Source organism: Coffea arabica, chromosome 7c (genome assembly GCF_036785885.1).
Source record: "Coffea arabica cultivar ET-39 chromosome 7c, Coffea Arabica ET-39 HiFi, whole genome shotgun sequence".
Taxonomy (NCBI): domain Eukaryota; kingdom Viridiplantae; phylum Streptophyta; class Magnoliopsida; order Gentianales; family Rubiaceae; genus Coffea; species Coffea arabica.
The window spans coordinates 4,162,090-4,185,510 of NC_092322.1; the positions used below are offsets into that span (position 1 = coordinate 4,162,090).

Below are 23,421 nucleotides of genomic sequence, written 5' to 3' on the forward strand. Positions count from 1 at the left end.
TGCCCTCCAACCCCCGCCCGGCCACAATAATAATATTGTATTCCACTTTTTTTTTTTTTTTTTTTTTGTGTCACATCCTACGTAGAAAACTGCAAATATCAGAAGTGGTCGGTTAAGGCAGAGTCCATGACAAATTATTAAGTGATTTCATCCGTGATATGATCACAGTTTTAATACAGTATACAGGCTGAATAATTAAATAAAATCTCAATCCTGCAACTTGGCCTGAGAGTCTGTAGCAAAATTGCCTCAGCATGATGAGGGGATTGAAATAGGAAAAAAAAAAAAAAAAAAAAGAACACTCATTTAGAAGAAATTCTTCAGCAAAAATTTCAACCCATTACGCGATGTCACTCCCCCAAATTCCCTCAACAAAAGCTTTCAATTAATGAACTTCAGATTAGCCTAGCCAGTTTCCATTAGCGCCCAGCACATTAGGCTTTAGAGATCTTCTTACACCAGAACCGTGCCAAGTTGATGCTGCTTTGCTTGTGCAACAGACCTACTGGTCGTCATCGTGCAAGGGTAACCTATTGACTAAGGCAGAAATCCAGAAGTTAACAGGTGATTTCCAGCCCGTTTCACGATAGATCGAACGATATACAGCAGCCCCAGAGGAATCAACAAACCGAGAGATCTGCAATCCTCAATACTATCACAAGGATTTTACGTCCTTCTCCACAAATTACGTAAAGCAAGCAGAGTGATGAGCATTAAGTAGAACTCTGAAAAGATTACCCTTAAAATAATTTTGTTTTAAAAACCATAACAAATGCTGAAAAGTTCATAATTACAATTTATTGCTGTTAAATTTTTTACCATCCGAACCAATGGAAAGAGAAGGAAGTAAATAAAAAGCTAATTGCGGATCCTAATTCAGCACAATTCATACATTTCATGGTGCAAACCAAGTATGATGCAGCATTGACACTTTGCACAATCTATCGTTTGCATTCACCTTGACTTCTTACTACGCAATCCCATCCTTGATTTTGCATACCTAAATATTTTGTCAAGTCCAAACTACAGAAAAACCAATGAAATCATGGGAAGAAAACCGAATAATACAATGGTAATCACAAAATTAGACTCAATCTTAGTAAAGGATACTCCAACCGCATGCCCTGACCAGATGGTGATGAGTACAGAACTGTGCCTTGTAGATGATTTAGAGCCTCACTTGAAGTAGCAGAATCCTACAAATTAAACCATCAGATGCAGACAGGAGCGTTTTACTAAAAGATTAATGAGACGGAAAGCACAGGACTGAACCATGGCTCTGGGTCAAAATGGAAATGTTGGGCATGTGCCAATAAATGCTGGGTTCTCCGTATCATAACAAAAAGGTGAGAAAAATCGTCCAGCTTTTGGTTTCACAGGAGAGGTTTAGATAGGTAAGGACAAGCAGTTGGTAGTACAGGTGACACAGTTAACAGCATACCTACCTATACGAGATGGAAAAAGGTTGAGCAGAATATATGCTACAAAGTGAAACATTTCTCCATGTAAAAGATAGCCAGGTACAGGTGCAACAACAAAAACAATTGAACAAAACTTCCAGTAACCACCCTTAATCCCATGGAGACTAGTATCAAAGCTGAGCAGCAAATGCTCCACATTTTCCAGTCCAACCAACGGAGTGACTCAAGTTGACAACCAAAACTAAATAAAGAAGATTAGACTCTGAATGAATCTAGAAAAGATCCTAATTTTGTTCAAAATTCCAACAAGAGAAAAGGGACTATGCAAATGTACAACAAACAAAAGGAAATCCACTACGTTAAGCTTTCATGCTTTTAGACCAGACTTGCAAAAATAGTGTTCCAGAAGAACAAAGTAAGAAATATACCTGGAAATCAACAAATGCAACAGGAGCCCCATATGTGCTCTGCATCTTCAATTTCAGAAATCCAGGACATCTAAGTAGAAAGCAGGCACCAAGTTAGTGCAGCCACAACAATTTTTATGATGAATGATGAAGAAGACTGTTCTCCTGAACCTTGAAAAAACTTGAATGAGCTCCTGTTCTGAACAAGTTGGACCCAGATTAGCTACAAAAAGTGTTGGACATGGGGTGGAATTCTGTGAAACACGGAGCTGAAGTCAAGCGGGTGTACAGCCAAAATGGATTAATTAATCTACCACATAAAAGATCACTATATGAACTTGAAAAGGGAGTCAGTAGATAAGATTTGTCAAGTAATAATCTAAAGCAAGCAAGTGAACAATAACTGTAATCGTTCCAACACGCTGAAACTAGTGCAGGAGCAAGACTAAGGCCCTGTTTGATAACTCAATTTACCACTTAAATTTCATAGGTTCAGATCTTAACATGTTCAGATGCATTTGATAACCAAAAATAGAACATCTGAAGAAAATTAAGTGGCACTAAATTTTCTAGGCAAAATTTGCTCCCAAAAAAAGTGATGAGCTATTCAATTATCACTTAATATGATATATACACTCAAGTGTATCAAATTTAGTCCTTAACAATTCAGTAACTTAACGAATTCAGGCTTCAATTTTATCAAACACACCCTAACTCATGCCTTAAATAAATGCTATACAAAATACTCAGAATCAGTATTCAGTTCGTATATTCATAAAGACTTTACCATATCAAGGACAATTTGGAATGGATAGCCTCTCTCATGAAAAGGCCCAGGTTTTCAAAAGCTTAAGGAGAAAACTAACATTTCTAGCTCGAAAATCATGAGCCAAAGCAGGAGTTAAATTCTAAAATTTTAAAGAGCCAAACAAAAATTATGAAATAGTTTGTAAAATACTGTATCATTAAATAAAATTTCAGGGACAAGAACATCTTACCAATTTTTTACTAGAGTCATTTGCAGCCCTCTCATCAAAGCTTCCCTCACTACATTGTGAGAAAAAAGAAAATGGAAATCAGATAAGATTTTTCAGTAACATTGTAACTGATAAAGTTCTCTAACTTCAGGGAATAGGGCATATAGTGACTGCTTCAATGTGGCCCTTGACCTTTCAGCCAGAAGTAATCAAATATGAGTAAATTAAACGTGCATATCGGCAAGAAGTAAGCACTTCCAAATAATTAAAGTGTGCTTAAGTAGTGCAGATGACCTTTGTGTGGATGAATAACCAATCGTGTTGTGAGCGGAATTACCCGTTCCAGGCATGTGAATGCTGCCAACACCTGCTAGTGCCCAACAGTGCAAAACATGTGCAAGGTGAGCTTTTATATTAACGTGCTCTCCGCTTGGCTGACTAGCTAATATTCTTTGTAAGAGATCAAGTAGGTATCATGTGACTAATTTGGATTTAAAAAAAAAGCATAAAAACACAATTAAACATCGTGCCCTTGGAAGAAGCAGAAGATAGAGACTGCTTGTAGAGATATTTTCATCCACAATATGCACAGGAAAACTAAGGCAAAAACCTTACCCGAATCTGTGCCCCTGGAAGAAGCAGAAGATTTCATCCTCTTCTCTGATGCAGCACTCTCATCATCTGGTTGTTGCAAGTCAAACACAATGGTTAAAAAAAGCAGGACACAAGGCATGACAGGCAGGAAAAATGTTGCAAAAGTACCTGTTCTTAAGCGCTTAGACCTGGGATTAGATTTTGCAAGATCAATATATAATGTGGAACCTTTCTCAAGGTCAAATACCATTCCCTGGGAAGAAAAAAAAAAAGAAAAAAAAGGATTAAAATCAACAAGTGCTGAGGATATTTTCTCAGTAAAACCAAAGATGTGAATATGAAAATGAAGGGAGCCAACTACATAAGGCAAGAATGCTAATTTATGCAGAAACAGATAACAATTACAATATAAAGATACAGAATTTAGGGAAAACCCCACCATTCCAATTTTTAGTCATACACAACACAAACCCACAACATTAAAATCAACAAGTTGTAAGAATGAGAGACGATCCTAGAATTGCATGAACTAAGGATCAGTGAGTAGCAAAGCCATTCCAAAATGGGATTTATAATTATGTTTTCCTTTGTGGGAAGGGCAGGTGCTCCCGCCAGGCTCTAAACCCGTCCGGTAAGTTTTTCAAATTTTTGAAAACAGAAAACCGACTTACTTGCCGGCCTCCACATCATTATTGATGATCGATTCATTTCAAATCAACCGAACCCGTCTAAAATACTAGAGTGTTTGACCACAGTTACTAGGAGCTCAGTAACTTAGAACTAGTAACAAATGCAAAGAAAGATGTCCTTACATTGAGCGTGTGTAATGCCATAACAGCTGACTGCTGATCCACAAAAACAGCAAAAGCAAATGGCTGTAAACAACCACCAAAGAAAGAACATATAAGAATGCATATATGCATACATTAAACAGACTGAAACGCCTGAGAGACCATCAACTAATCCGATAAACATAAAAACAAACAAATAATTGAGAAAATGAGGGAAAAAAAATCACCTGAGTACTGGCTGTTGTACGAAGATGAGAGGACTCGTAACCAGGGAACTCGCGAAATAGGTTGTAGATTTCTCGAGCCTTGACATCTTCAGGAAGTCCAGCTATGAAGAGAGTACGGACCTCGTCGTGCGAGGATTGAGGGTAAAGCGGCGGAGCGTAATTGACGAATTGGGTTTGAGGAGGTAGGTATTGCTGGTGGTGTAGCGGCTGAGCTACCGCAGGATGAGCAGGATGGGCAGCGGCTCCTGGAGGAGGTGGTGGTGGAGCTTCGTAATATTGGTAGTGGGCAGGCGGAGGAGGGTAGTATGCCGCCATGACGACGACGTCGTCCAAGGAGAGACTTCGATGAGGCCTGGTTTTTTCCTATACTGTGATTTTTCTGAATACGAGCTTAGCGTTTTCATTTACTAAGCTAGGAAGTCGGCCAGTGGTGGATGCTTTTGGGCCCAATAGGCGAAAGGATTCATATGGGCTTTTTCGGGTTTTCAGATGGGCTTTTTTTTTCTTTTTTCTTTAGGTAGCTCTCTTCGCTTTTTTTTTTTTTTTTTTTTTTGGTTCTTCCTCTTTCCCTTTTTATTTTTAGGTAGCTTTCTTCGCTTTTTATTTGTTCGTAATATATTCTCTACTAACTATTTTTTTTTTAATCCCCAACTCAGTTTGCTTATCTTGGAAGATCGCCACGATTGTTGCCGCCTATATTCGGGGAGGGACCAAGAGAAGAAAAGAAAAATGCTACTCAAAGTTTGCGAGCGAGAGTGTTAGATAAAAACTCAGATTAGATCAATGGATGGGTACGAGATAGAGACGACATACTTGTAGAGTTAGTTCTGCATTTTACATGGAAAATGGCGGTTTCTGTTTGGAAGACTTATGGGTGAGGCAAGTTTTGGATTTGAAGCATTTACAATAAGTCTCTAAAGCGACAAAAAATGACAAATATTACGAAGCCAAGTTACGTGCACGTTTGCAGCTCGTGCGAAACAATAATGACAATAGATTTTGGATCAGCCTCACCACCCCCATCGAGATAATTCAATTTTCCACGAGAACAGGCTCCTTGTGCAACTGTTACCATAAAAAAAAAAAAAGTCAATTTGATTCTTATAAAGTAATTGGATAAATTGGTTGATTAAATATAAAAGTGAACGAGTGAATGGGTTTGAAATATTTTTTACTGTCACGTTTCTGGTTTGAATTCTGTATCTGAGAGTTAGGAACGGAAAGGATGCGACGAGAAAGGGGAGAATAAAATAAATGAATATCATGTGGAAGATCATGAATACTTGTAATACCATTTTGTTCAATCAAAACGAAAATGCTAGATTTCGTCATGCAGATAATGCATCATTAACTAGATTACATAGATTCAAAGAAACTAATACTCGTCTTCCCGGGAGATGCAATGGCAACATTAATACTACCAAAATCCAGAAACCTTTGACTGGCCTCTATAAGTTGGATTGGTTCATCCACACCACTAATGTTAAATTTCGTCTTACAATTAGCTTCGGCACTATCAATGTTAATTGCTCTCCACTAGAGGTCGAGCAATCAAATGTTTGGTCGACTCGTAGTCAAAATTCACCTATAATGAAAACTCATGGCTTAAATGTTGAAATTGTTAATTTTTTGTTGCTATATACGTACTGCGTTTCCCTTTTAGTTTTCAGTAAGGAACCCTTCTGTTCCAAATACTAAAACGGCCACTTGTTCTCAATCCTGAAGTAGCGTTAATCATTTGAGTTCCTACCATGCCCAATGACAAGGAAGAAAACGTATACATTCCTCCTAGATAAAAGATTTTACCAACAGCCCCCGTGCTTTCTCTGCGAAAGTGGTCAAGTTCGGTTATGGAGACTAAAATGCCATGGGAACTAATGCTGCTACATCTTGATAATCCAAATGAGGCTATTGATTTCCATGCACTTCTTTTGCAATGTGGTAAAGCTTAGAATTGAACAGCTTCATCTTGCGTTGTAGTAAACTTTTATATATAAGTTTTTTGGAAAAGAAATTTCTAACAAAAGAAGAGTAAGATTTAAGAAGCGAAAAAAGGGGAGGGAGATTTAAACACAGACCTCTAAGTCCTAGGACCTGGACCAAAGCCTCCTCTACTATTTTATACATACTTCCAAGTTGTAATATCCTCTCATACTTATATTACCATTTAAATTATCATCTAACAAAAAAATTCAAAAGCACACATCACATAAAATCTGGGCAGCCTCACACTTTGCGTCAGGCCCAATTCAACTAGTTGACATCAAAGTCTGACCACTCACACTATTGAATGGAAAATTGTTCGAAAGACTGCTTTGCCGAATGTCCACTAGTCGAATGGGCAAGCTCATTGAGTTCAAAATCAAATCAATTAAGGTGGAAAGAAGGCATGATGACTGAAATTTCACTAGCAACGGTTTACTCGAATCTTGCTCTGATCACCAAAAGGAGAAAGTCTTGAAATCCAAGGCCATCTGCCCAATGCCCTGAGATGAAACTCTACCCACAACCAAAAGAGACCTCAATCATCAGGTTAAAGCAACACTACACATTCAAGAAATTAGCCAGCAAACAGGATCTTTTAACAGCAAACGAATTTAATGTCAGCTTGTCTACACAAATTTGTGACACAAGAACGTCAACGAGTAGGTTCAGATACACGATGAAATGTGCTTTATCATGAGAAGAACTACCAATGAGCATATTGGCTGACTGGAACACTTCCACATTTCGATATTAGTGAAGTCCAAACAGAACACTTCAGAATGCAGTTTGCATCAAAACAACTGAAACAATCATCAAGAACCAAAATGCGCAAGCTATTTAGATAAGAGGTGGGTATTGCTTTGCCTGCTGTCGCACTCTCTTCTTATACTCCAGAGCATCCTGCAAATACAGGTGGCATCTTATTATATTCAGCATTTGTATCTTTACCTTTTCAAAGCAGCTATGCTCCCACCAGAATACATTAAATCAAACGACTATATAATTTCTAAGAACTGTAAGTTAGGTCACCATCTGATTAGACGTAAAATGCAACCAATGGCCGCAAAATTTAGCAAAACCTAGCTCCGTAACACATACCCTTGAATCCACTTCAGCACATCTGTAATTAATAAATTGAAGAGAAAGCAACACAGTGGCTGACATATTTCAGCCATCTTATTTGATCATGACTTATCTTCAACTCTAACTAAAATATTGAGCCTGGCCAAACAAATTCATGGAAAATATGATGGAGTGGCTATGAATGATTATTTTTTTAATATGTTAAATTACCTGCGACATCAAAAGAAGAGATGAACCATGCAGTTTCAAAATGTTACTTTTCTCAATAAAGCGAATATCCTACAACAATGTCAATACCAATGGAGCACCGCTATACTTTGATGTTCTTTGGTCAAAGGTATCCAGTTAACAGAAGAAGATCCTAAAAGAGAGAAAAACTTGCAAATTCAGCTTCCAGAGAAGACAAGTCACCTGTATAAATAGGTGGTAACCATCAGTTTGCGCAGGATCAGCAGGATTCGGTTGATCCAACAAGTCCTGGATACCTACTAGGATTTGCTTCACTGTAATGGCTGGTCTCCAACCCTGGAGATGACAAAAAGCATGCATCAACTTATAATGGAGCCAAAAGTCACGTGTAAAAGATTTGATTGATATGCCAAGCAGAATGGTACATACACTATCTTCATTGAGGATTGAGAGGCAAACGGTCCCAGAAGGATAGACATTAGGGTGAAAGAAACCTTGAGGGAATTTACACTTTGGTGGTTTACTCGGATAGTCTTCACTGAAGTGAAGCGTAAGTGGATAAGAACCACCTTCCCAGTCAGTCTGCAGCCAATATTGGTAATACAAGATTTATGATACTCAATTTGCAATAAGAATCATGATCATTTGAGATAAAGTAGCTTCACGGGTCGAAACAGTAAAGCAGCTAACATATAAACATATTAACCATTATAAACTTGCACTGAATTGATCCACTAAACACTGCTTCAGTGACATCCAACATTCAATAAGCCTTGATAATGCGATCGAAAGGAATTTAAAACCCAGTTTCCATCACTTCTAGTAACTGCCATGTCTGAACATACCTTTCAAAGGAGGATCAGATAGAAAAGTTATTACTACATAGAGAAGGAGAGCAACTAATGGTTCAATAGTGCCCTTTCACCTCTACTCAGAAATTTTTAAGTAGCTATTACAAACGAGACAAACCAGAGTTAAGGTTTATTTCCATTCTGAAGAAAGATATTTCATCTATAACGATGGGAAACAAAGAAGTGTTGCACTGCTTGTTTTATCGATCATATAATTTCCCAATAAACTTGCTTCATTAGAGAAAACAGAATGGATTCTTTTCTAGTTAATTGCTGATGATAGTGTGCTTCGAGTAAAACGCATGGTAAGAATCCTAAATTCCAGCAATATAGCTACAGACATCACTAAGTTCAAGCTAGATCTTCAGAATTATCATCCATTCATTTTTTCCTAGCTAGAAGTGTCATTTTGGTGGACCAACGCCCAAGTTAAGATCGACTGCAAAGCAAAAACTCGCCCCATTTTAATCTTCGTAGCCAAATTACCCATAAGACCATAACAATGCTTAGACACCAAAGACATTAAAATTTCATCAAAGAAGCTTATAAAACAAAAGAAGAAGGTACAGGCAATAATACACAACAAAGTTGTGCTATAGCAGAGAGAGAGAGAGAGAGAGAGAGAGATTAATAAATCAGGCAAAAAAAAAAAAAAAAAGAGCAACAACTCTTCGCCACAGCACTGGTCATTAGTTTTAACTCTTGTCCAGTATTACAAAAAGAATACGAAATTTAATTTACAAAATAAAAAGTGATTCTAGGTTAAGAAACTTACCCCAGGCTTACCAGGAATGGTGCAGTGCCAAACCATCAAATTAACGGAACCATCTGGAAGTGTCTCCGGCTTGGCCACGAAACCCTAAACCAGTAAAAATAAACATAATTAGAGCTCTAATTATTCTGTTGAGCAAAAAACAATTCAAGACGTGAATTTATCGCTAATATAAATATTAAATTTTCATATTATGCTGCGTATAAGGATAACAGGGAGGAGGCAAAAAAAAAAGGACTCAAACAGAGGGAGCATGATCAAACATGGGGGTGATTTTTACGCCAGGCTTTGCGTTCCTCGGTGAGACGTCCACGCGCTATACCTCCCGACATTTCCGCGCAATTTTGCCAATTGAAACCTCCGAAAAGATTTCTGTTTTACCAAAAAAAGAAGAGAAAATGAGTAGCCTTCGGATTTCACGGCTACCGTAGACGACGAGACGACTAGAGAGGGAGAGAAGGAGGCCTGGGGACTGAGAGTGCCCGTGCGATCGTGTATTTGGAGTACCGATCTAATTAATGCTTTATTTTTTTTCTCTCTTATCATTTTTATTTTAAGGATCATCAACTTGACTGTACTGATCACAATCGACCAACCAACAATTGGGCTTTAAAAAATTAATTAATAACTATGATTAGTCTAATAATGGATTTTTGATAGGTTAGAATATTGGGATTTCAGGGGATAGGAAGTCAAATGGATTCTTTATTCCCAGCCTATAGCGTGAATTCCACGCCATTCATGTCCTCACGTGGAAAATGCGTGCCAACTGCCAACCGGTCCTTAGGTGGCTGTGGCTCTACCAAAAAAATATATATTTTTTGTGGCCCCCACGAAAATGAGAAAGAATGAGTAAATTTTCTGGGACGCCGCTCCCAAACCTCGCTTTACACATTTTCGATGACTTTTTTATTTTATCTATATAACGTTCTACAAAAATACAATGCAACAGTGCTGCTTTTTTGTCCCGAACTCTTGAAACTTGCAACTCAACGACCTCTTACATTCCGTACCGATTCTTACTTTTCATACTATACAAATTCCAATTCAATCATGCTTTAAGTTGAGTTTTCTTTTTTTTTTTTTAGGGATAATTTCAAAAACTTGCCTTGAGATTTTTGATAATTTCACTCAATTCCCTTGAGATTTACATAATTACAATGACCTCCCTTAACATGATAAAAAGACAATAATACCTTCATTAATTGTCAACTCATTAAAAAAACCCTCCTAAATATTAAAGTTCTCTCAATTATTGTCAACCAATAACTCAAACTATGATTTTCTCATTTAACTCTCTATCCCCTTTCTTTTACATCTGATTTCCTGCCAAACTCATGTATTTATTCTTATCAACCAAATGTGTACTATCGCCAATAATAAAAGGGTAAAAAATCTCAACGGTCACTAAACTATTGATCGGATTATGTTTTGACCATCAAACTATTTTTCGTCAATAATTAGCCACTAAACAACTTAATCAGTAAATTCATGACCATTTAGTTGGTAATTGCTCTTAATCTGAAAAATTAACAATACACGTGGAAAAGTGCGGGGGCAATTTTGTCCAACAACTACGCAATCCTATAACTCAATTTTCATAAACCCATCGAAGTAAAGAAAAAAAGAAGTGTAAACCTATTAAACTTCCATTTTCCAAATTTGTTGTAAATAATTTGGGATCTCAAGGTTTAGTGTTTTGCAGATGGAAGAGAAGGGAAAGTCGTGGTTCCCAGGGAGCTCCCCAAATCGTGGTTGCTTGGGCCTGTTCCTTGGGAACCAATGGCTAGTGAAGCCAACGATGCTTCGATAGATCAGAAGGGCATCATGACCAACCCTCCCAAGGCAAGGCTCTCTCACACTTCCAGGACCTTTATTGCGAAAAACAGTTGGGGAGGTGTGGGCAGAGATTCACAAGTCTCAATAAGAATACAAGCCCCAGAGTAATAGCATCAATCCGCAAAATACAGGCTCCTCTCAGCAGCAGCAGATCACATTTGGGGAAATGACTTTGGTAGGCTTCTTAGTTAGAGTAGGGGTGGTACGAGAATAGACTCAAGCGCCGCTACCGCCGCTGCCTCAACAGCAGTAACCGCCTTACAGTGGTACTTTCTACCAATGTTGCGAGCTATCAGTCGATGCCACAAACGGGGGATCCATTTGCTGCTTATTCCGGAAACATGAAGAGGAGCGGAGGTTATACTGCCCAGCTGATGGCGGATATGGACAAGTGCAGGGATTAGGAATGGGTTGCGTAGGTGCTATACAAAATTGCCACCGTATTTTGCCACGTGTATTGCTAATATCACAAATTAAGAGTAATTATTGATCAAATGACCATGAGTTTTCTGATTAAGTTGTTTAGTAGCCAATTATTGATGAAAGGTAGTTTAATGGTCAAAACATGATCCGACCAATAGTTTAGTGACCGCTGCAATTTTTTGCCCATAATAAAACCACCATAGACACCAAAACTACCAATGCTTACTTATTTTGGTGTCTATTCCCAATTCTCCCTTTTCATCATTATTATTAAATAGTTTTCTTACCCCCATATTTGTTTTCAATTTTTGATAGGCATTAGCAAATTAAAATTGTCAAATGACAAATTGAATGATAATTTCATTATTAAACTAGATGGAGATAAAAACAGTAGCAGTGATAGAAAAATAAAAATTAAGAATAGGAAGTGTAATAGGAACTAAATATAGATTATACTATTATGGTTGTTATGAAAAAAAAATGTTCTCAGTATATTTATAACTGCATTGTGTTTCTATTTTTTATTTACAATTATTAATGTTATTCCTATAGAGAAAATTTGATTGATTTTGAACTTTGTGCCAATAGAGTATATTAGACATTGATAATAGTAGTGATGCCTTAAATTATTTTGTATTCAAAAAGTGATAGCCATGGAATTAAAATTTAGAGATATCGATGTATATTGTCGTGTATTATGCAAAATCTAATATTGATATGAAACTATAAGTAAATTTTTGGATATCTGATGTAGTGTTTATAATTGATATAATGATTTGCATAAAAAATTTTTAGGTAAAAAATAAACATTAAAACAAAGATAAGTATTTATTTAATGGTGATTTGGATGTTGATGGATAGGTAGTAGTGATAGCAAGTAAGAATGAATGAAATATAAACTATGAACTACTTTTTTCCTTTTATTTTTGCTATTAATTATACATCAAGGGCGTTATAGGATTTTTGAGAAAAAGTCTAGCCTTTTAGACCTAAAATGTTGCTTAAACAATGAAAATAGGGGAGGTATGCATAATTTTTAAAAATTGAGGGGAGCTTTCTGTGATTATCAAAAATCTCAGTGGAGTTATGTGAAATTATTCCTTTTTTTTTTAAAAAAAAATTATACATGTTTTGAAAAATGTTCCATGAGCTTCTTTCCATAGTCCACACTTTGTATAATTTATTCACACGAGGCACTTGGTCAATGACAGCGTTCGACGTACGTCGATTGGCCCAAGGCCCTAAGCTAAGCATGATAATTTTACGAGACTAAAGTTCATTATGTTAAAACTCAGATTTCAAACAATTAATTTGTACCTAACATATGCTATATAGGATTATGATCACTAATGAGATATGTTCCATCTATGGGTTTAATAGCTTAATTTGGCCATAAGCTTGAGGACGTGTCAGCCACTTTATTTTTTTGAGACAAATGTGAAAACGAGCCTTCTTGTTTTTTGTTCCAAAATGAAAAATTAGTAGGGCTGTAATCGAGTCGAGCTCGAGTATCACCATACTCGAGCTCGACTCGACATATAGATATGGTGTTTGAGCTCGAGCTCGAGTGAGTAGTATTATTGGAGCTTGAGCTCGAGTTCGAAGCTTGCTCGTAATACTTGAGTTCGGTCGAGCTCGAGTTATTAAAATTCATTTTCTTGATAATTTTTGAGCGAAAAGACATTATTGCCCTTTTAAAATTTTTATATGACTTGAAATATTTCATAAATTCGACAATTTTTTTGGGTATAAGGGTAATTTTATAATAATAATATATTAAATAATTAAAATTAAAATGCTCGATAAGGCTCGTCGAGCCTTCGAGCATCGCTTCTGAATGCTCGAACTCGACTCAATAACCTTATCGAGCTGCTTGAATTCGACTCGAATTGAATTTGACCGAGTTTGAGTCAAACTTTTGACCGAGCTGCTCGCGAGTAGGTTCGTTTACATCCCTAGATATTAGCCTTCAGGAATGTAGAGTTCTTTTCCCCCTTTCAGTTTCAGTAGAGAAAAGAAGAGAGATGGGTAGCTCTTTTAATCCTTCAAATCAGCTTCATACCCTGTTCCGGACATCTGGTAGCCGGAAATTTATGAGAATTCTTAAAAGAAATCTTGTGAAGCCAGCTCGATCTATCTTAATATACACCAAAAATTAAATCAAAAAGACAATTCGCAGCGGGGATGGAAGAAGTTTCTTTTCCCTTTCAGCAGAAGTTTTATGTGTTTGTTTCCAACGCAGTTAACCCTCTCTAAACCGAATGTACAAAACTGCTTTGAAGATCAAACATGGCGTTTAAGAAATTGTTTTGATAGGTCTAGAAAGATATGACAAAACAAAATGCATTTCTCCCAATTTCTCGCCAGAAACCCTATCAAGATACTACACTACCTTCAACTCGCACAACATGCTACTAACACAAAATGATTCAAGAACCGCGTTCAGGATAGGTTAATCTCAGCTCAATTTAACTTTTACCTAATCATTTACAAGAACTGGCGCTCCTGAAGTTCACAACTTCATCAGATACAGGTTAGTGGACATCAAATGCACCATTTTTTTTTTTTAATCATCTAAGCCCGTCCTCCTAACAAAGTGAATGAACATACTCACGCCAATCGCTTCAAATCCCACGAGGGAAGCGTGCTTATTCCACAAATGCTAATCCCATTCCAGCGTGGCTTTCAGTACGAAATCCATTAAAATTTATGCTCCATCCAATATCCATGCTTTGTAGATGTAATTGGAAACTATGAATATCCATTGTACGAATCCCTTGCGCTGTTGTCTACCATTGCAGTGTCTTTTATATTTTGTATCATCTTCAGTGTTTGCCGGATCGTTGGCCTCTGTTCGGGTGAAGTCACACTACACAAACTAGCAATCTCAACTAGCATTCCGACCCATTTTTCTTCCTCAGAATCGTCATCCCTCATTGCTCTGACCCAATTCGGCACATCAGGGGCAGCAAGGAACGGATGCTGAGATGGAGGTTTACCAGTCAGAAGCTCTAATAAGAGGATGCCAAAGGCATATACATCAGATTTTGAAGAGGCTCGACGAACAGACTTGCATATCTCAGGTGCTTTGTATCCTGCAGATTCTGGATCATCAATTAAAGAACTATCAGCAAGGATGGACAGGGAGTAGTCGGTTAGACAGGCCTCAAAATCAGAACCAAGAAGGACATTGGAGGATTTCAGGTTGCCATGAATGAGCTTTGATGCTTGATGGATGTAAGCAAGGCCCTGAGCCACATCCTCTGCAATCTTCACGCACGATGTCCAGTGAAGAGGTTTAGCCCTTGTTGATCTTGAACCTTACCAACGAGATATGGCAAAGTAAATAAGAATAAATCGAAGACAATTACTTTTGCCTTTCTAAAGAAAGGAACGTGCAATGCATTCTCAGATTTATATTGGCCATGGACACTGTTCTTTTCTGTACCCATGAAAGAGTCATTATCTAGCTTCATTTGCATCAATGTGTTAATGGGAAAAGGACATCAAAGAGAGAACACATGCATCAATTCAATGGGAAAATGTAGCATCTACTTCTAACAACGGAGAAAACAGCTCATCAAACTTATGAAAAACATCAGATACAGACGATATGAGAGGGGATATAATCTCAGTACAGAAGCAAGACAATTAATAGTACAGCAATCAGTTTGCTGTCACCGGTGCCAAACAGAAAAGCAGGGAAAGCAATTCTAAACTGATAGACACCCCGTTATTCACTACTATCGTAATTCAGCTATGAGATACCAGTAAGTGATCACTGTGTAGCATGCATGGTTCCCCGAGGCATCTAATATTGCCCTTGGTCTGCAATACCAGAAGTACATAGAACACATCTAATTCTAATTTGAGTTTAGCAAGTGCATAGTTCCCCAACTTGAGCATCCCGGGCACGGATGCTAGTCTAGCTATTAGTGTGAGTTTCCAGCTGCCACCACCATTTTTGAACGAGAAGTTTGACCTATCACGTCATTGTTGATGGAGTGATGCTGCTACTACTACACAGTACCTACAATTTCAATTCTTCCTGTGCCTAAGGGTAGTCCGAAGGGGAAATGTTTAACGGAACTAGCTTATTAAAAACTACAGATAACTGAAGAAAATAAAATACTCCTAGATGAATGTGCTGCGAGTACCAAGTCCATCATTAAATGACAGCCACAAATCTGACCCAACGTACATAAGCTTTAAGGCCTCCGCGATAACAACCATAATAAACGTCTCAATTATTGTCCCATCATTATGTACCGAAGCTCGCATTCTCGACTCTCCATATTCACTGATTCCCCAAGCGGGCCAAGCCCAATTGGTGGAAATGGAATAAGCCAAGCAATTGACTCGTTAGAGGTCATCGGTGAGCAGAGGACTGAATATTAATTTAACCAAACCTACTTACACTAACAGACAGATGCCAAACTGGGAACTGGAAACTGCCAAAACAAACCATATTTACAGTTTGGGCGGATATTATTTGAAATAATTACCGTAGCATGATATAATGATATAATGATGGTTGAAAATATAAAAAGGTGAATTAAAAATGTATTTATGATGCAAGCGAAATATTATTTGAGATAATTTCTTATCCAAACAACCATATTGTTATTTGTTGGTGACCTGTTAGCCATAGACCAGTGTTGACTAAAAGTGGGAACCACCGAGATGATCGGCAATACGGCGGTGGGAACCTAGCTCCGCTCAGAAGGGGTTCTCACTTCTCTGCAACACTAACCAACTGAACAAAAACCTACAACCATAAAAAGCTCTGGCAGCCGACAACTTGTCATCGCAAAAAACCCCCCAACACGACTCACCCCACAGCTACAGCTCAAACGCTTGGCACTAAAAGCCAAGACAACAAAAACAAAAACCAGTAGTAGAAGGAGTACAATTTAAGTATAACAATAAAATTTTAAAAAAATTTGGGGGGGGGGGGGGGGAGGCGAGCTTACCATGAATGAGATTGAAGAGACTGCCATTGGGCTGATAATCAAAGACAATCAGCCTTTCTTGTTTAGCTTGAAAATAAGCCCTGACTGGAACCAAATTGGGATGCCGAAGCACACCAACGGCATCCATATGCTGCTCAAAGGCCTCCGCAGTGGTAATAGCAGTCTTGCAAGCATCCAGTCTCTTCACCGATACAATTAACTGGTTATCCAACACAGCTTTATACGTAGTTCCAATGGTTCCCCTCCCCAGCAACTCAGCTGACGCCCTCATTAGCAGCTCCAGCGTGTACAACTCCGCCTCTCCATTACAAAACACCAAATTCCCACTCTTCACCTGCTTGATACCATGACTGTTAGTTTCATGTACTTGATATATTTTCTTCTCTTTCACAATTCCATCCTCGACATTTCCAATTTGCGTAGATATCTCCGCATTGTTACGACCCATCTCCGGTGACAATGCTCTTTTCTTTGCATCAGCTTGTTCTTCCTCCTTTGGCGTTTTGAAGTAAGCGAAAATGCATAAAACTGCTGCAATCACGATAAATACTCCTATTATAACCCCTAGGATCACGCCAACTCTTTTGTGCCTTTTTTTCTGCGACGGAGAAGGGATCAGCACTTCTCCCTGGGACTGCGAGCTCTGGAGGAGCGGTGCAGGCGGGGCAGCGGCGTCTCCGGCTACCGGAACAGCGTCGAAGAAGGGAGTAGCGCGGCATGGTCTGTTGATGACATCTCCACAGAGACCAGGGTTCCATAAGAATGAAGAAATGGTGAATTTTTTTAGAGTGGGAGTGACGGGTACTGGTCCGGTTAGGTTGTTATTGGAGACGTTGAAGATTGCTAGCGCGGTCTGGTTCAATGGAGGGATTGAGCCGTTGAACCGGTTGGAATCGAGCCGAAGATAGTTGAGGCGGTCCAGAACGGTCAAATCACTGGGGATTGGACCGGTGAAGTTGTTGTGAGAGAGGTCGAGGATAAGGAGGCGGTGAAGAGAGAGGAGAGAAGGAGGGAAAGTAGCGGAGAAGGAGTTGTGGTCGAGGAATAGGGACTTGAGGTTGAGGAGGGGAGAAAGGTCAGGAATCGGACCGGTGAGCGAGTTGTTCTTGAGACTCAAGACTCGGAGCTGGTCGAGGTGAGTCAGAGTGTCGGGGGGAAACTGGCCGCGGAGGCCAAAACCTTGGAGGACATAACGGACGACTCGGCCTTGTCCGCATTTAACTCCTTGCCACGAACAGTAGTCAAAACGTTCGTGAATAGCGTAGAGAAGGTGGTTGTCCAGGTCAGCTTTAGACTTGAATGAGAGCAGTGAAACGGCGTCGGAAGGGAGTAGGACCAAGGATGGAGAGGGCGTCGTGGAAATAGAAATGGTAGTGGCAGAGAATAAAGTAGCACTACTAGTAAAGAGTAGAAAACAACGGAGGAGAAGATTCCCACATTGTTTTATTAGAGTATGCATGCTGTTGCTGTTGTTCTTGTTGCTGGAGAAGAGGCGTGGGACTGGTTATTGGACTACGAGTAGTAGAGTGTTTCGTTTTCATCTGATTTGATGGTGTATTTGTGGTTTGACAACGGGGACCGGAGTTTGAAACTTCGATCCATTGGAGCTGAGGAAAGGGAGGAGAACTTGGGTGGCGGGGAGTGGGACTGCTGATGGTGGCGGAGGGGTGGACTGGTGGTGGGAGCAGAAGACTAGCTGTGGAGGAAAAGAGGGGGGAAAGAGAAGAAGAAAGCGAAATGGGAAGCAGCTGGCTGCTGGCTGGGCTGTAATAGTAGTGAAATACCAGTAGCATATCATGGGTCAGTGTCACGTGAAAGCAGGGTTGAAACTTACAGGCAAATCAGGGGGAGAAAATAGAAATGCATTTGGGCTTTTGTGTCTCTTTCCTTTCCTTGTAGGACGTGTGCCGCACTAGTTCCTGCCCCTCTCCCATGGTCACCTGTTTGCTAAAGTCAATACGTACACAAAAATCTGCAAAGCTTTAAAAAAAAAATATTTTTTTTGGGTTTACGTACTTTTAGCTTTTTAACGTGTTTACAAATCAATAGTAATCTGTGGTTTTACGAATCATTAATTATCCTCCAAATTCGCTGCAGGTGCTGGAAAAGTTACCTAAATAGTGCTTGTGCGGGCAAGATAACAGAGCCGAGAGTTGTCCCCGTCGAGCTTCTTGCCTGCGACCACAAGGGGAAATAGAAGGCACCAGGTCCAGCCTCGAGATTCTCTCAAAATGACTTTTGTTTGGGAGTCTAGATGAGATAGGAGGCAGATAAGAATTTGTTACTTTTGATTGTGAAAATGGGAGGCGTTTATACTCCAAGTATTAGTACGGCTTTCGGAAAATCAGGGTGACTGATAATTTCGGATTGCTATCACATCAAGCGGCTGAATAATGTGTCAACCACAATATGACTAGATGTGCAGCTCCACCGGAAATGGGATCACATCTTATAACTCAATTTTCACGTGGTATGTGAGATTCATAAAAATTTGTTTTAAAATTACGTCGTGTGCAAAAAAAGTTATACCATATACAATCAAAATTACGCACAGTAAAAAATGCACACAACCGACAGAAACAGTTGCACCTGCAACCGTTCGTGCCCCTTGTCCCAGCTTCACCATGTCGAGGCCAAAAATAATATGGGATAGCCACATTTGAGAAACAGGGTATTTGTTCGTCGAGGTGGTGGCCAAGGCCTCGCAGCACTAATTTTTCTTCTTCCTCTAAGCTATAAGTTATGACTTTAGGATGATGCAGAGACATAGATAGAACTACAGCGTTCAGCATGGAAGGAATTGATTCTCATTTGGAAGCCAAATGTAAATTGTACTATTCTTTTTTCTTTTTCTTTTTTTGGCATTCTCCTGAAGAATTTTTTTTTATTTTTTTTTTTTTTGGTATTGTGTGGGGGGTGGGTTGGTGGCGGGAAGGAGGAGGAGGAGGAGGAGGAGGAGGAGGGGAAGTCAATCAGGATGCAGTGTGGTAAACGGGCTAGCCGAATCCAAAAGCTCAAAAAGAAGGATGTAGGTATGGCTTGCATTTGTAACCGTGGCCTACCTGCTTTGCCTTGTTAAGAAACCCCACTAGCATATGTCAAAAGAGTCGTAGTTCTACTGGTGAGGAAGGAGGATCCTGCAGCTGCTGAATTTGTCCGTTGTTCCTTGGCTGGGTCTCTTTTCACTTTTTCTTGTTCTTCTGCTCATCAATTTCAAGTTGCAGTGCTATTTGCGACCTGCCGTCAAAACTTATATAATATCCCCGACATTATTAACATATATATTGTCAGAGTTACCAGTTGATCGATCATGTGAGCTCTGGACACAGCAGCAGTCTTCAGCCAGTTTCCTTCCTCTTATCCATGATTCCATGTTACATGCCGTGCCTTCCTGGGATTATAGATGGTTGTCTTCCACTGTCCAATATAGGCACCCCGCCGGCCACCGCCACCCAGTCTGATTGCTGCTGTTAATTTTGGTTTTGACTGAAAACACAAAATCCTTGGGTGGCAGAGGACACCGTCCAACGCAAAATCCACATACTATTATTACACCTCAGGAAGCATCGAATTTCTGCTCTGCTCATCAACCTCAATCCATACCTCATGCATACTTTGATCAACCTCAATCCATTCCTGATGCATATTTTGTTAAAAGTTGGAAAGTCCCAGCATATAAAACTACTACTAAGTACCGGTTCCACAAGATGCCATGTCATGTCATTGTCAACTTCTTGTATTTTCGTCGGTTTTATTGTCTAAATTCGCACTAACACGGACGCTGAAACTGTGTATATAAATATATCTACGTTTGTCTCCCGTCCAATTTCCTCAATTACAAATTGGGAAAGGGAATGAGTTTCATTCTCTGTGTCTTCTACTAATGCCCTCTCTCCTAATTCTACGCTTCTACCGACACTACCCTATCAAGTTGGATTGCTTTTTTTTTTCTTAATTATTTAAGCGTTGCCTAAAACTAAATCAATTGTTATGAACATTTTCATTTCTTTCTTGACAGCTGAGCGTTTTTCTCGGAAATAAACCCCCCTCACCCACCCCCCCAAAAAAAAGGGAAAAAGTTGTCAACATACTACTGCTATTCTTTCTCTATTATTTGCAGGGTGGCTCTTGGTTATGGAACGGTAAGCAAGGGTACTTCCAAATTGGAAAAGTATAAAAGCAAAATTATTAGGATGACCCCTAAACTTTTGGAATCATCAAATTTTAACCACTGACCTATTAAAAATCTGGCTTTGACCACTAAACAATTTTAAGTTTAAATTTCGGGTTGTTCTGTTAGATTTAATTATTAACTATGTCTCTTTCTTTTGTCTCGTGAATCGTACGGGCACTCAGATTTGGCATGGTTAATGATCAAATCTAATGAAATTGTCCGAAATTTAAACTTTAGATAGTTCAATGACCAAAATTTGACAATTCTAAAAGTTTAGTGGCCATTCGGATAATTTGTTCAAAGTATAAATAAACTATGCATATTATTTGATAAATAATTGTTTAACGAATACCTAATTTCCACTTGTTAATACTTCTAATTTGCATCTAATTCAGTATTTAAATAGACACATTCACATTTGCTCTTAAACTTAGCCATTTTCCATGGATGCCCAATCAACATGATCTAAAATAGGTTTTGAGTGTTTGCCAAGAGTGAAATTATATCTAGTAAGTGTTTAAATACAAAGAGAAACATTATACATAAGTATATCCATTAAATTGATAAAATAGATGTAAATTAGGCATATGGACATGTACCTAATGGTGCTTAGTAGAGAAACCCTTTCCTACTTAATTTCAAAATTTTCACAAAATGCATAAATTTCCTTCTTAACTCGTGCTTGCTTTGTGCACATTAGAGAGCTTCTTGAACGGATAGGTAGCAATATTAAACATTATGCTATAAGAAAAGGGTTTTGTTTAACAAGTGTCTAGTGAGAACCATCGAAATGCAGTTTAGACATTACATTTTTTAAAAAATAAAATTAAATAGTATAAATTCATGAGATGAAAATAATTAAAAGTGTGTGAATTCACAATTATAAGGAGAATGAAAAGTGTTTGAGAGTCAAGCCATGGATCTTACGAGTTGAATTGAATCTTGAAAATAAGTTAGATGTGATTTACTTATACTACGAATTCCCATAGAGCACTTACTAGAAAAACCTATAAAAAAATATATATAATCATGTGATTTATTGTATATTACCCTCATAGTAAGATTGTACTTTAACCATTTTCTGTATCATATTGTACGGTAGGCTATTAAATTTTTTGACAATTCCATAATTTTGGAATTAATCTAATGTTTAACATGAGTTTCAAATATTAATTTTTTTTTTTTGAAAATAGCGAAGTTCAATCAGATGAGTGTCCAAATGAAAAGGTTCAGACAATCATGTGTATCTTTTTTATCTGTAATGCATGTTCATCTTTATAATCCTATACGTATGCATAAGGCGTATCACTGATTTTATTTTTTTGCCTTTATTTAAACAAATTTCTCTTTTAAGAAGCACGCTGCCACTTTCCTTCTCAATTTTCCCTTCTTGTTGTCTTTTGACGATCATGTTCAATGTCAAAGTACGGGAAATGGGAAGGGGTATTGTGGCAAATTTGAGGGAGGCAGAGGTTGAACTCTGACCTCCAGCATCACTGAAGAGGGTGATGATCACTGAACCAAATGGCCAGTGACGAAAGAAGTGCTCCATGTACTATATATTTTTCGAGACCAATTCTTAAACTTAAGAACACGTTCCTTGTTAGGAAATTGGCTTAAAAACTTTTAGGTAGATTTCTTATTTTGTGTGGAAGTAACTAGTTTCCTAATTGGTTTTAGTTACTTGAAATAGTAGCCAAGAAATTCTATTTAGTTTAGGAAATAATATTGATTTCCAATTTTATTTGGTTTTTTGGCAGTAATGTTCCCTATAAATAGATGGGTTGGCATACCACACAAGGAGACACGAGGACACACAATGGACACAAGAGGCATCATGTAGCCTTATACATGGGGTGTGAGAGAGGGTTCTTGGGAGATGAGAGATGGTATACAAGGGTTGGACTTGGGTTCAAATTGTATTCTTGTATAGGGTTTTCCTCTCATAATAAAGAACAGGTTTCTCTCCGTGGATGTAGGCTCAATGGTGAAGTCGAACCACGTTAAATATTGTGTGTCATTTATCTTTCATGCTTGTGACTTGTTTCTCATTAAATTGTTGTGTACTTGATATCTCAATAGTTGTTATTCCGCGCCTGGATCCCAACAAGTGGTATCAGAGTTTGGTTGTGAGACTGGGCTGCTTAAGGTTCATAGTTGGATCCTAGTTAACTATTGAGATCAAGTGGATTGGTAGTTGTCACCAATTGAACAATTTAATAGGTGGTATCCTTGTTTCAATGGCTTGGGAAAAACCAGTAATGGTGAAGGATGGGAAGTCGAAAAGCATGGAAATGCTTGACAGTGAATCTAAGCAGGTGATTCAAGGGTCAAGGAAAAGGTGGAGTCCAATGTTGATTTTGGACGTGAATCGGTGGAGACTTTCTCACACCTCCAACGGTTGATTCTTCATCCCGGTGGATTTTAGATTTTGGTTATGTTTTTTGGGTGGTGTGGCACGTGTCCCAAAGAAATAAGGAGATCTAATTTCTATGCGCCAGAAGACTCTGACAGGTACGAGTTTTTCGTTTTAGGTGGAGTCTTGGAAACCACATGTGGCGAGGCAGTCCTGAGGATGGGAAGAAGTATGGTGACTTTACCACTTGATTGCCTCAATGGTTAGGGTTAGAGCTCACAGAAGGGAATCCCAGATTGCAAGTGGTGGTGAGAAGAAATCCTGCAAAGGGAAATGGTGAATTGATGCACCTTCTCAC

The 23,421-nt window shown here is 38.6% G+C and overlaps 3 protein-coding genes across 4 annotated transcripts; all 3 read right to left on the reverse strand.

Annotated features, from left to right (window-relative positions):
* Positions 1-773: 773 nt before the first annotated feature.
* On the reverse strand, positions 774-4,808 carry LOC113697897 (uncharacterized). 2 transcript variants are annotated; one of them, XM_027217499.2, is made up of 10 exons: positions 4,418-4,808; positions 4,212-4,274; positions 3,568-3,652; positions 3,421-3,486; positions 3,100-3,172; positions 2,827-2,875; positions 2,000-2,082; positions 1,850-1,919; positions 1,111-1,196; positions 774-1,000 (listed from the first exon to the last, which is right to left on the reverse strand). In XM_027217499.2, exons 1-10 carry the CDS (start codon positions 4,730-4,732, stop codon positions 955-957), a joined length of 936 nt encoding a protein of 311 aa, XP_027073300.1. In that variant the 5' UTR covers positions 4,733-4,808; the 3' UTR covers positions 774-954. The 2 variants fall into 2 exon arrangements, with proteins under 2 accessions (XP_027073300.1, XP_027073299.1); XM_027217498.2 differs by having other exon boundaries at positions 3,100-3,175.
* Positions 4,809-6,977: 2,169 nt separating this feature from the next.
* Positions 6,978-9,821, reverse strand: LOC113699294 (SUMO-conjugating enzyme SCE1-like). The gene is made up of 5 exons (XM_027219547.2): positions 9,562-9,821; positions 9,302-9,385; positions 8,105-8,257; positions 7,898-8,011; positions 6,978-7,303 (listed from the first exon to the last, which is right to left on the reverse strand). Exons 1-5 carry the CDS (start codon positions 9,628-9,630, stop codon positions 7,241-7,243), a joined length of 483 nt encoding a protein of 160 aa, XP_027075348.1. The 5' UTR covers positions 9,631-9,821; the 3' UTR covers positions 6,978-7,240.
* A 4,068-nt stretch (positions 9,822-13,889) lies between these two features.
* LOC113698928 (probable inactive receptor kinase At5g67200) lies at positions 13,890-18,482 on the reverse strand. The gene is made up of 2 exons (XM_027218906.2): positions 16,534-18,482; positions 13,890-14,880 (listed from the first exon to the last, which is right to left on the reverse strand). The coding sequence occupies exons 1-2, from the start codon at positions 17,990-17,992 to the stop codon at positions 14,312-14,314; spliced, it is 2,028 nt and encodes a 675-aa protein (XP_027074707.1). The 5' UTR covers positions 17,993-18,482; the 3' UTR covers positions 13,890-14,311.
* Positions 18,483-23,421: the final 4,939 nt, after the last annotated feature.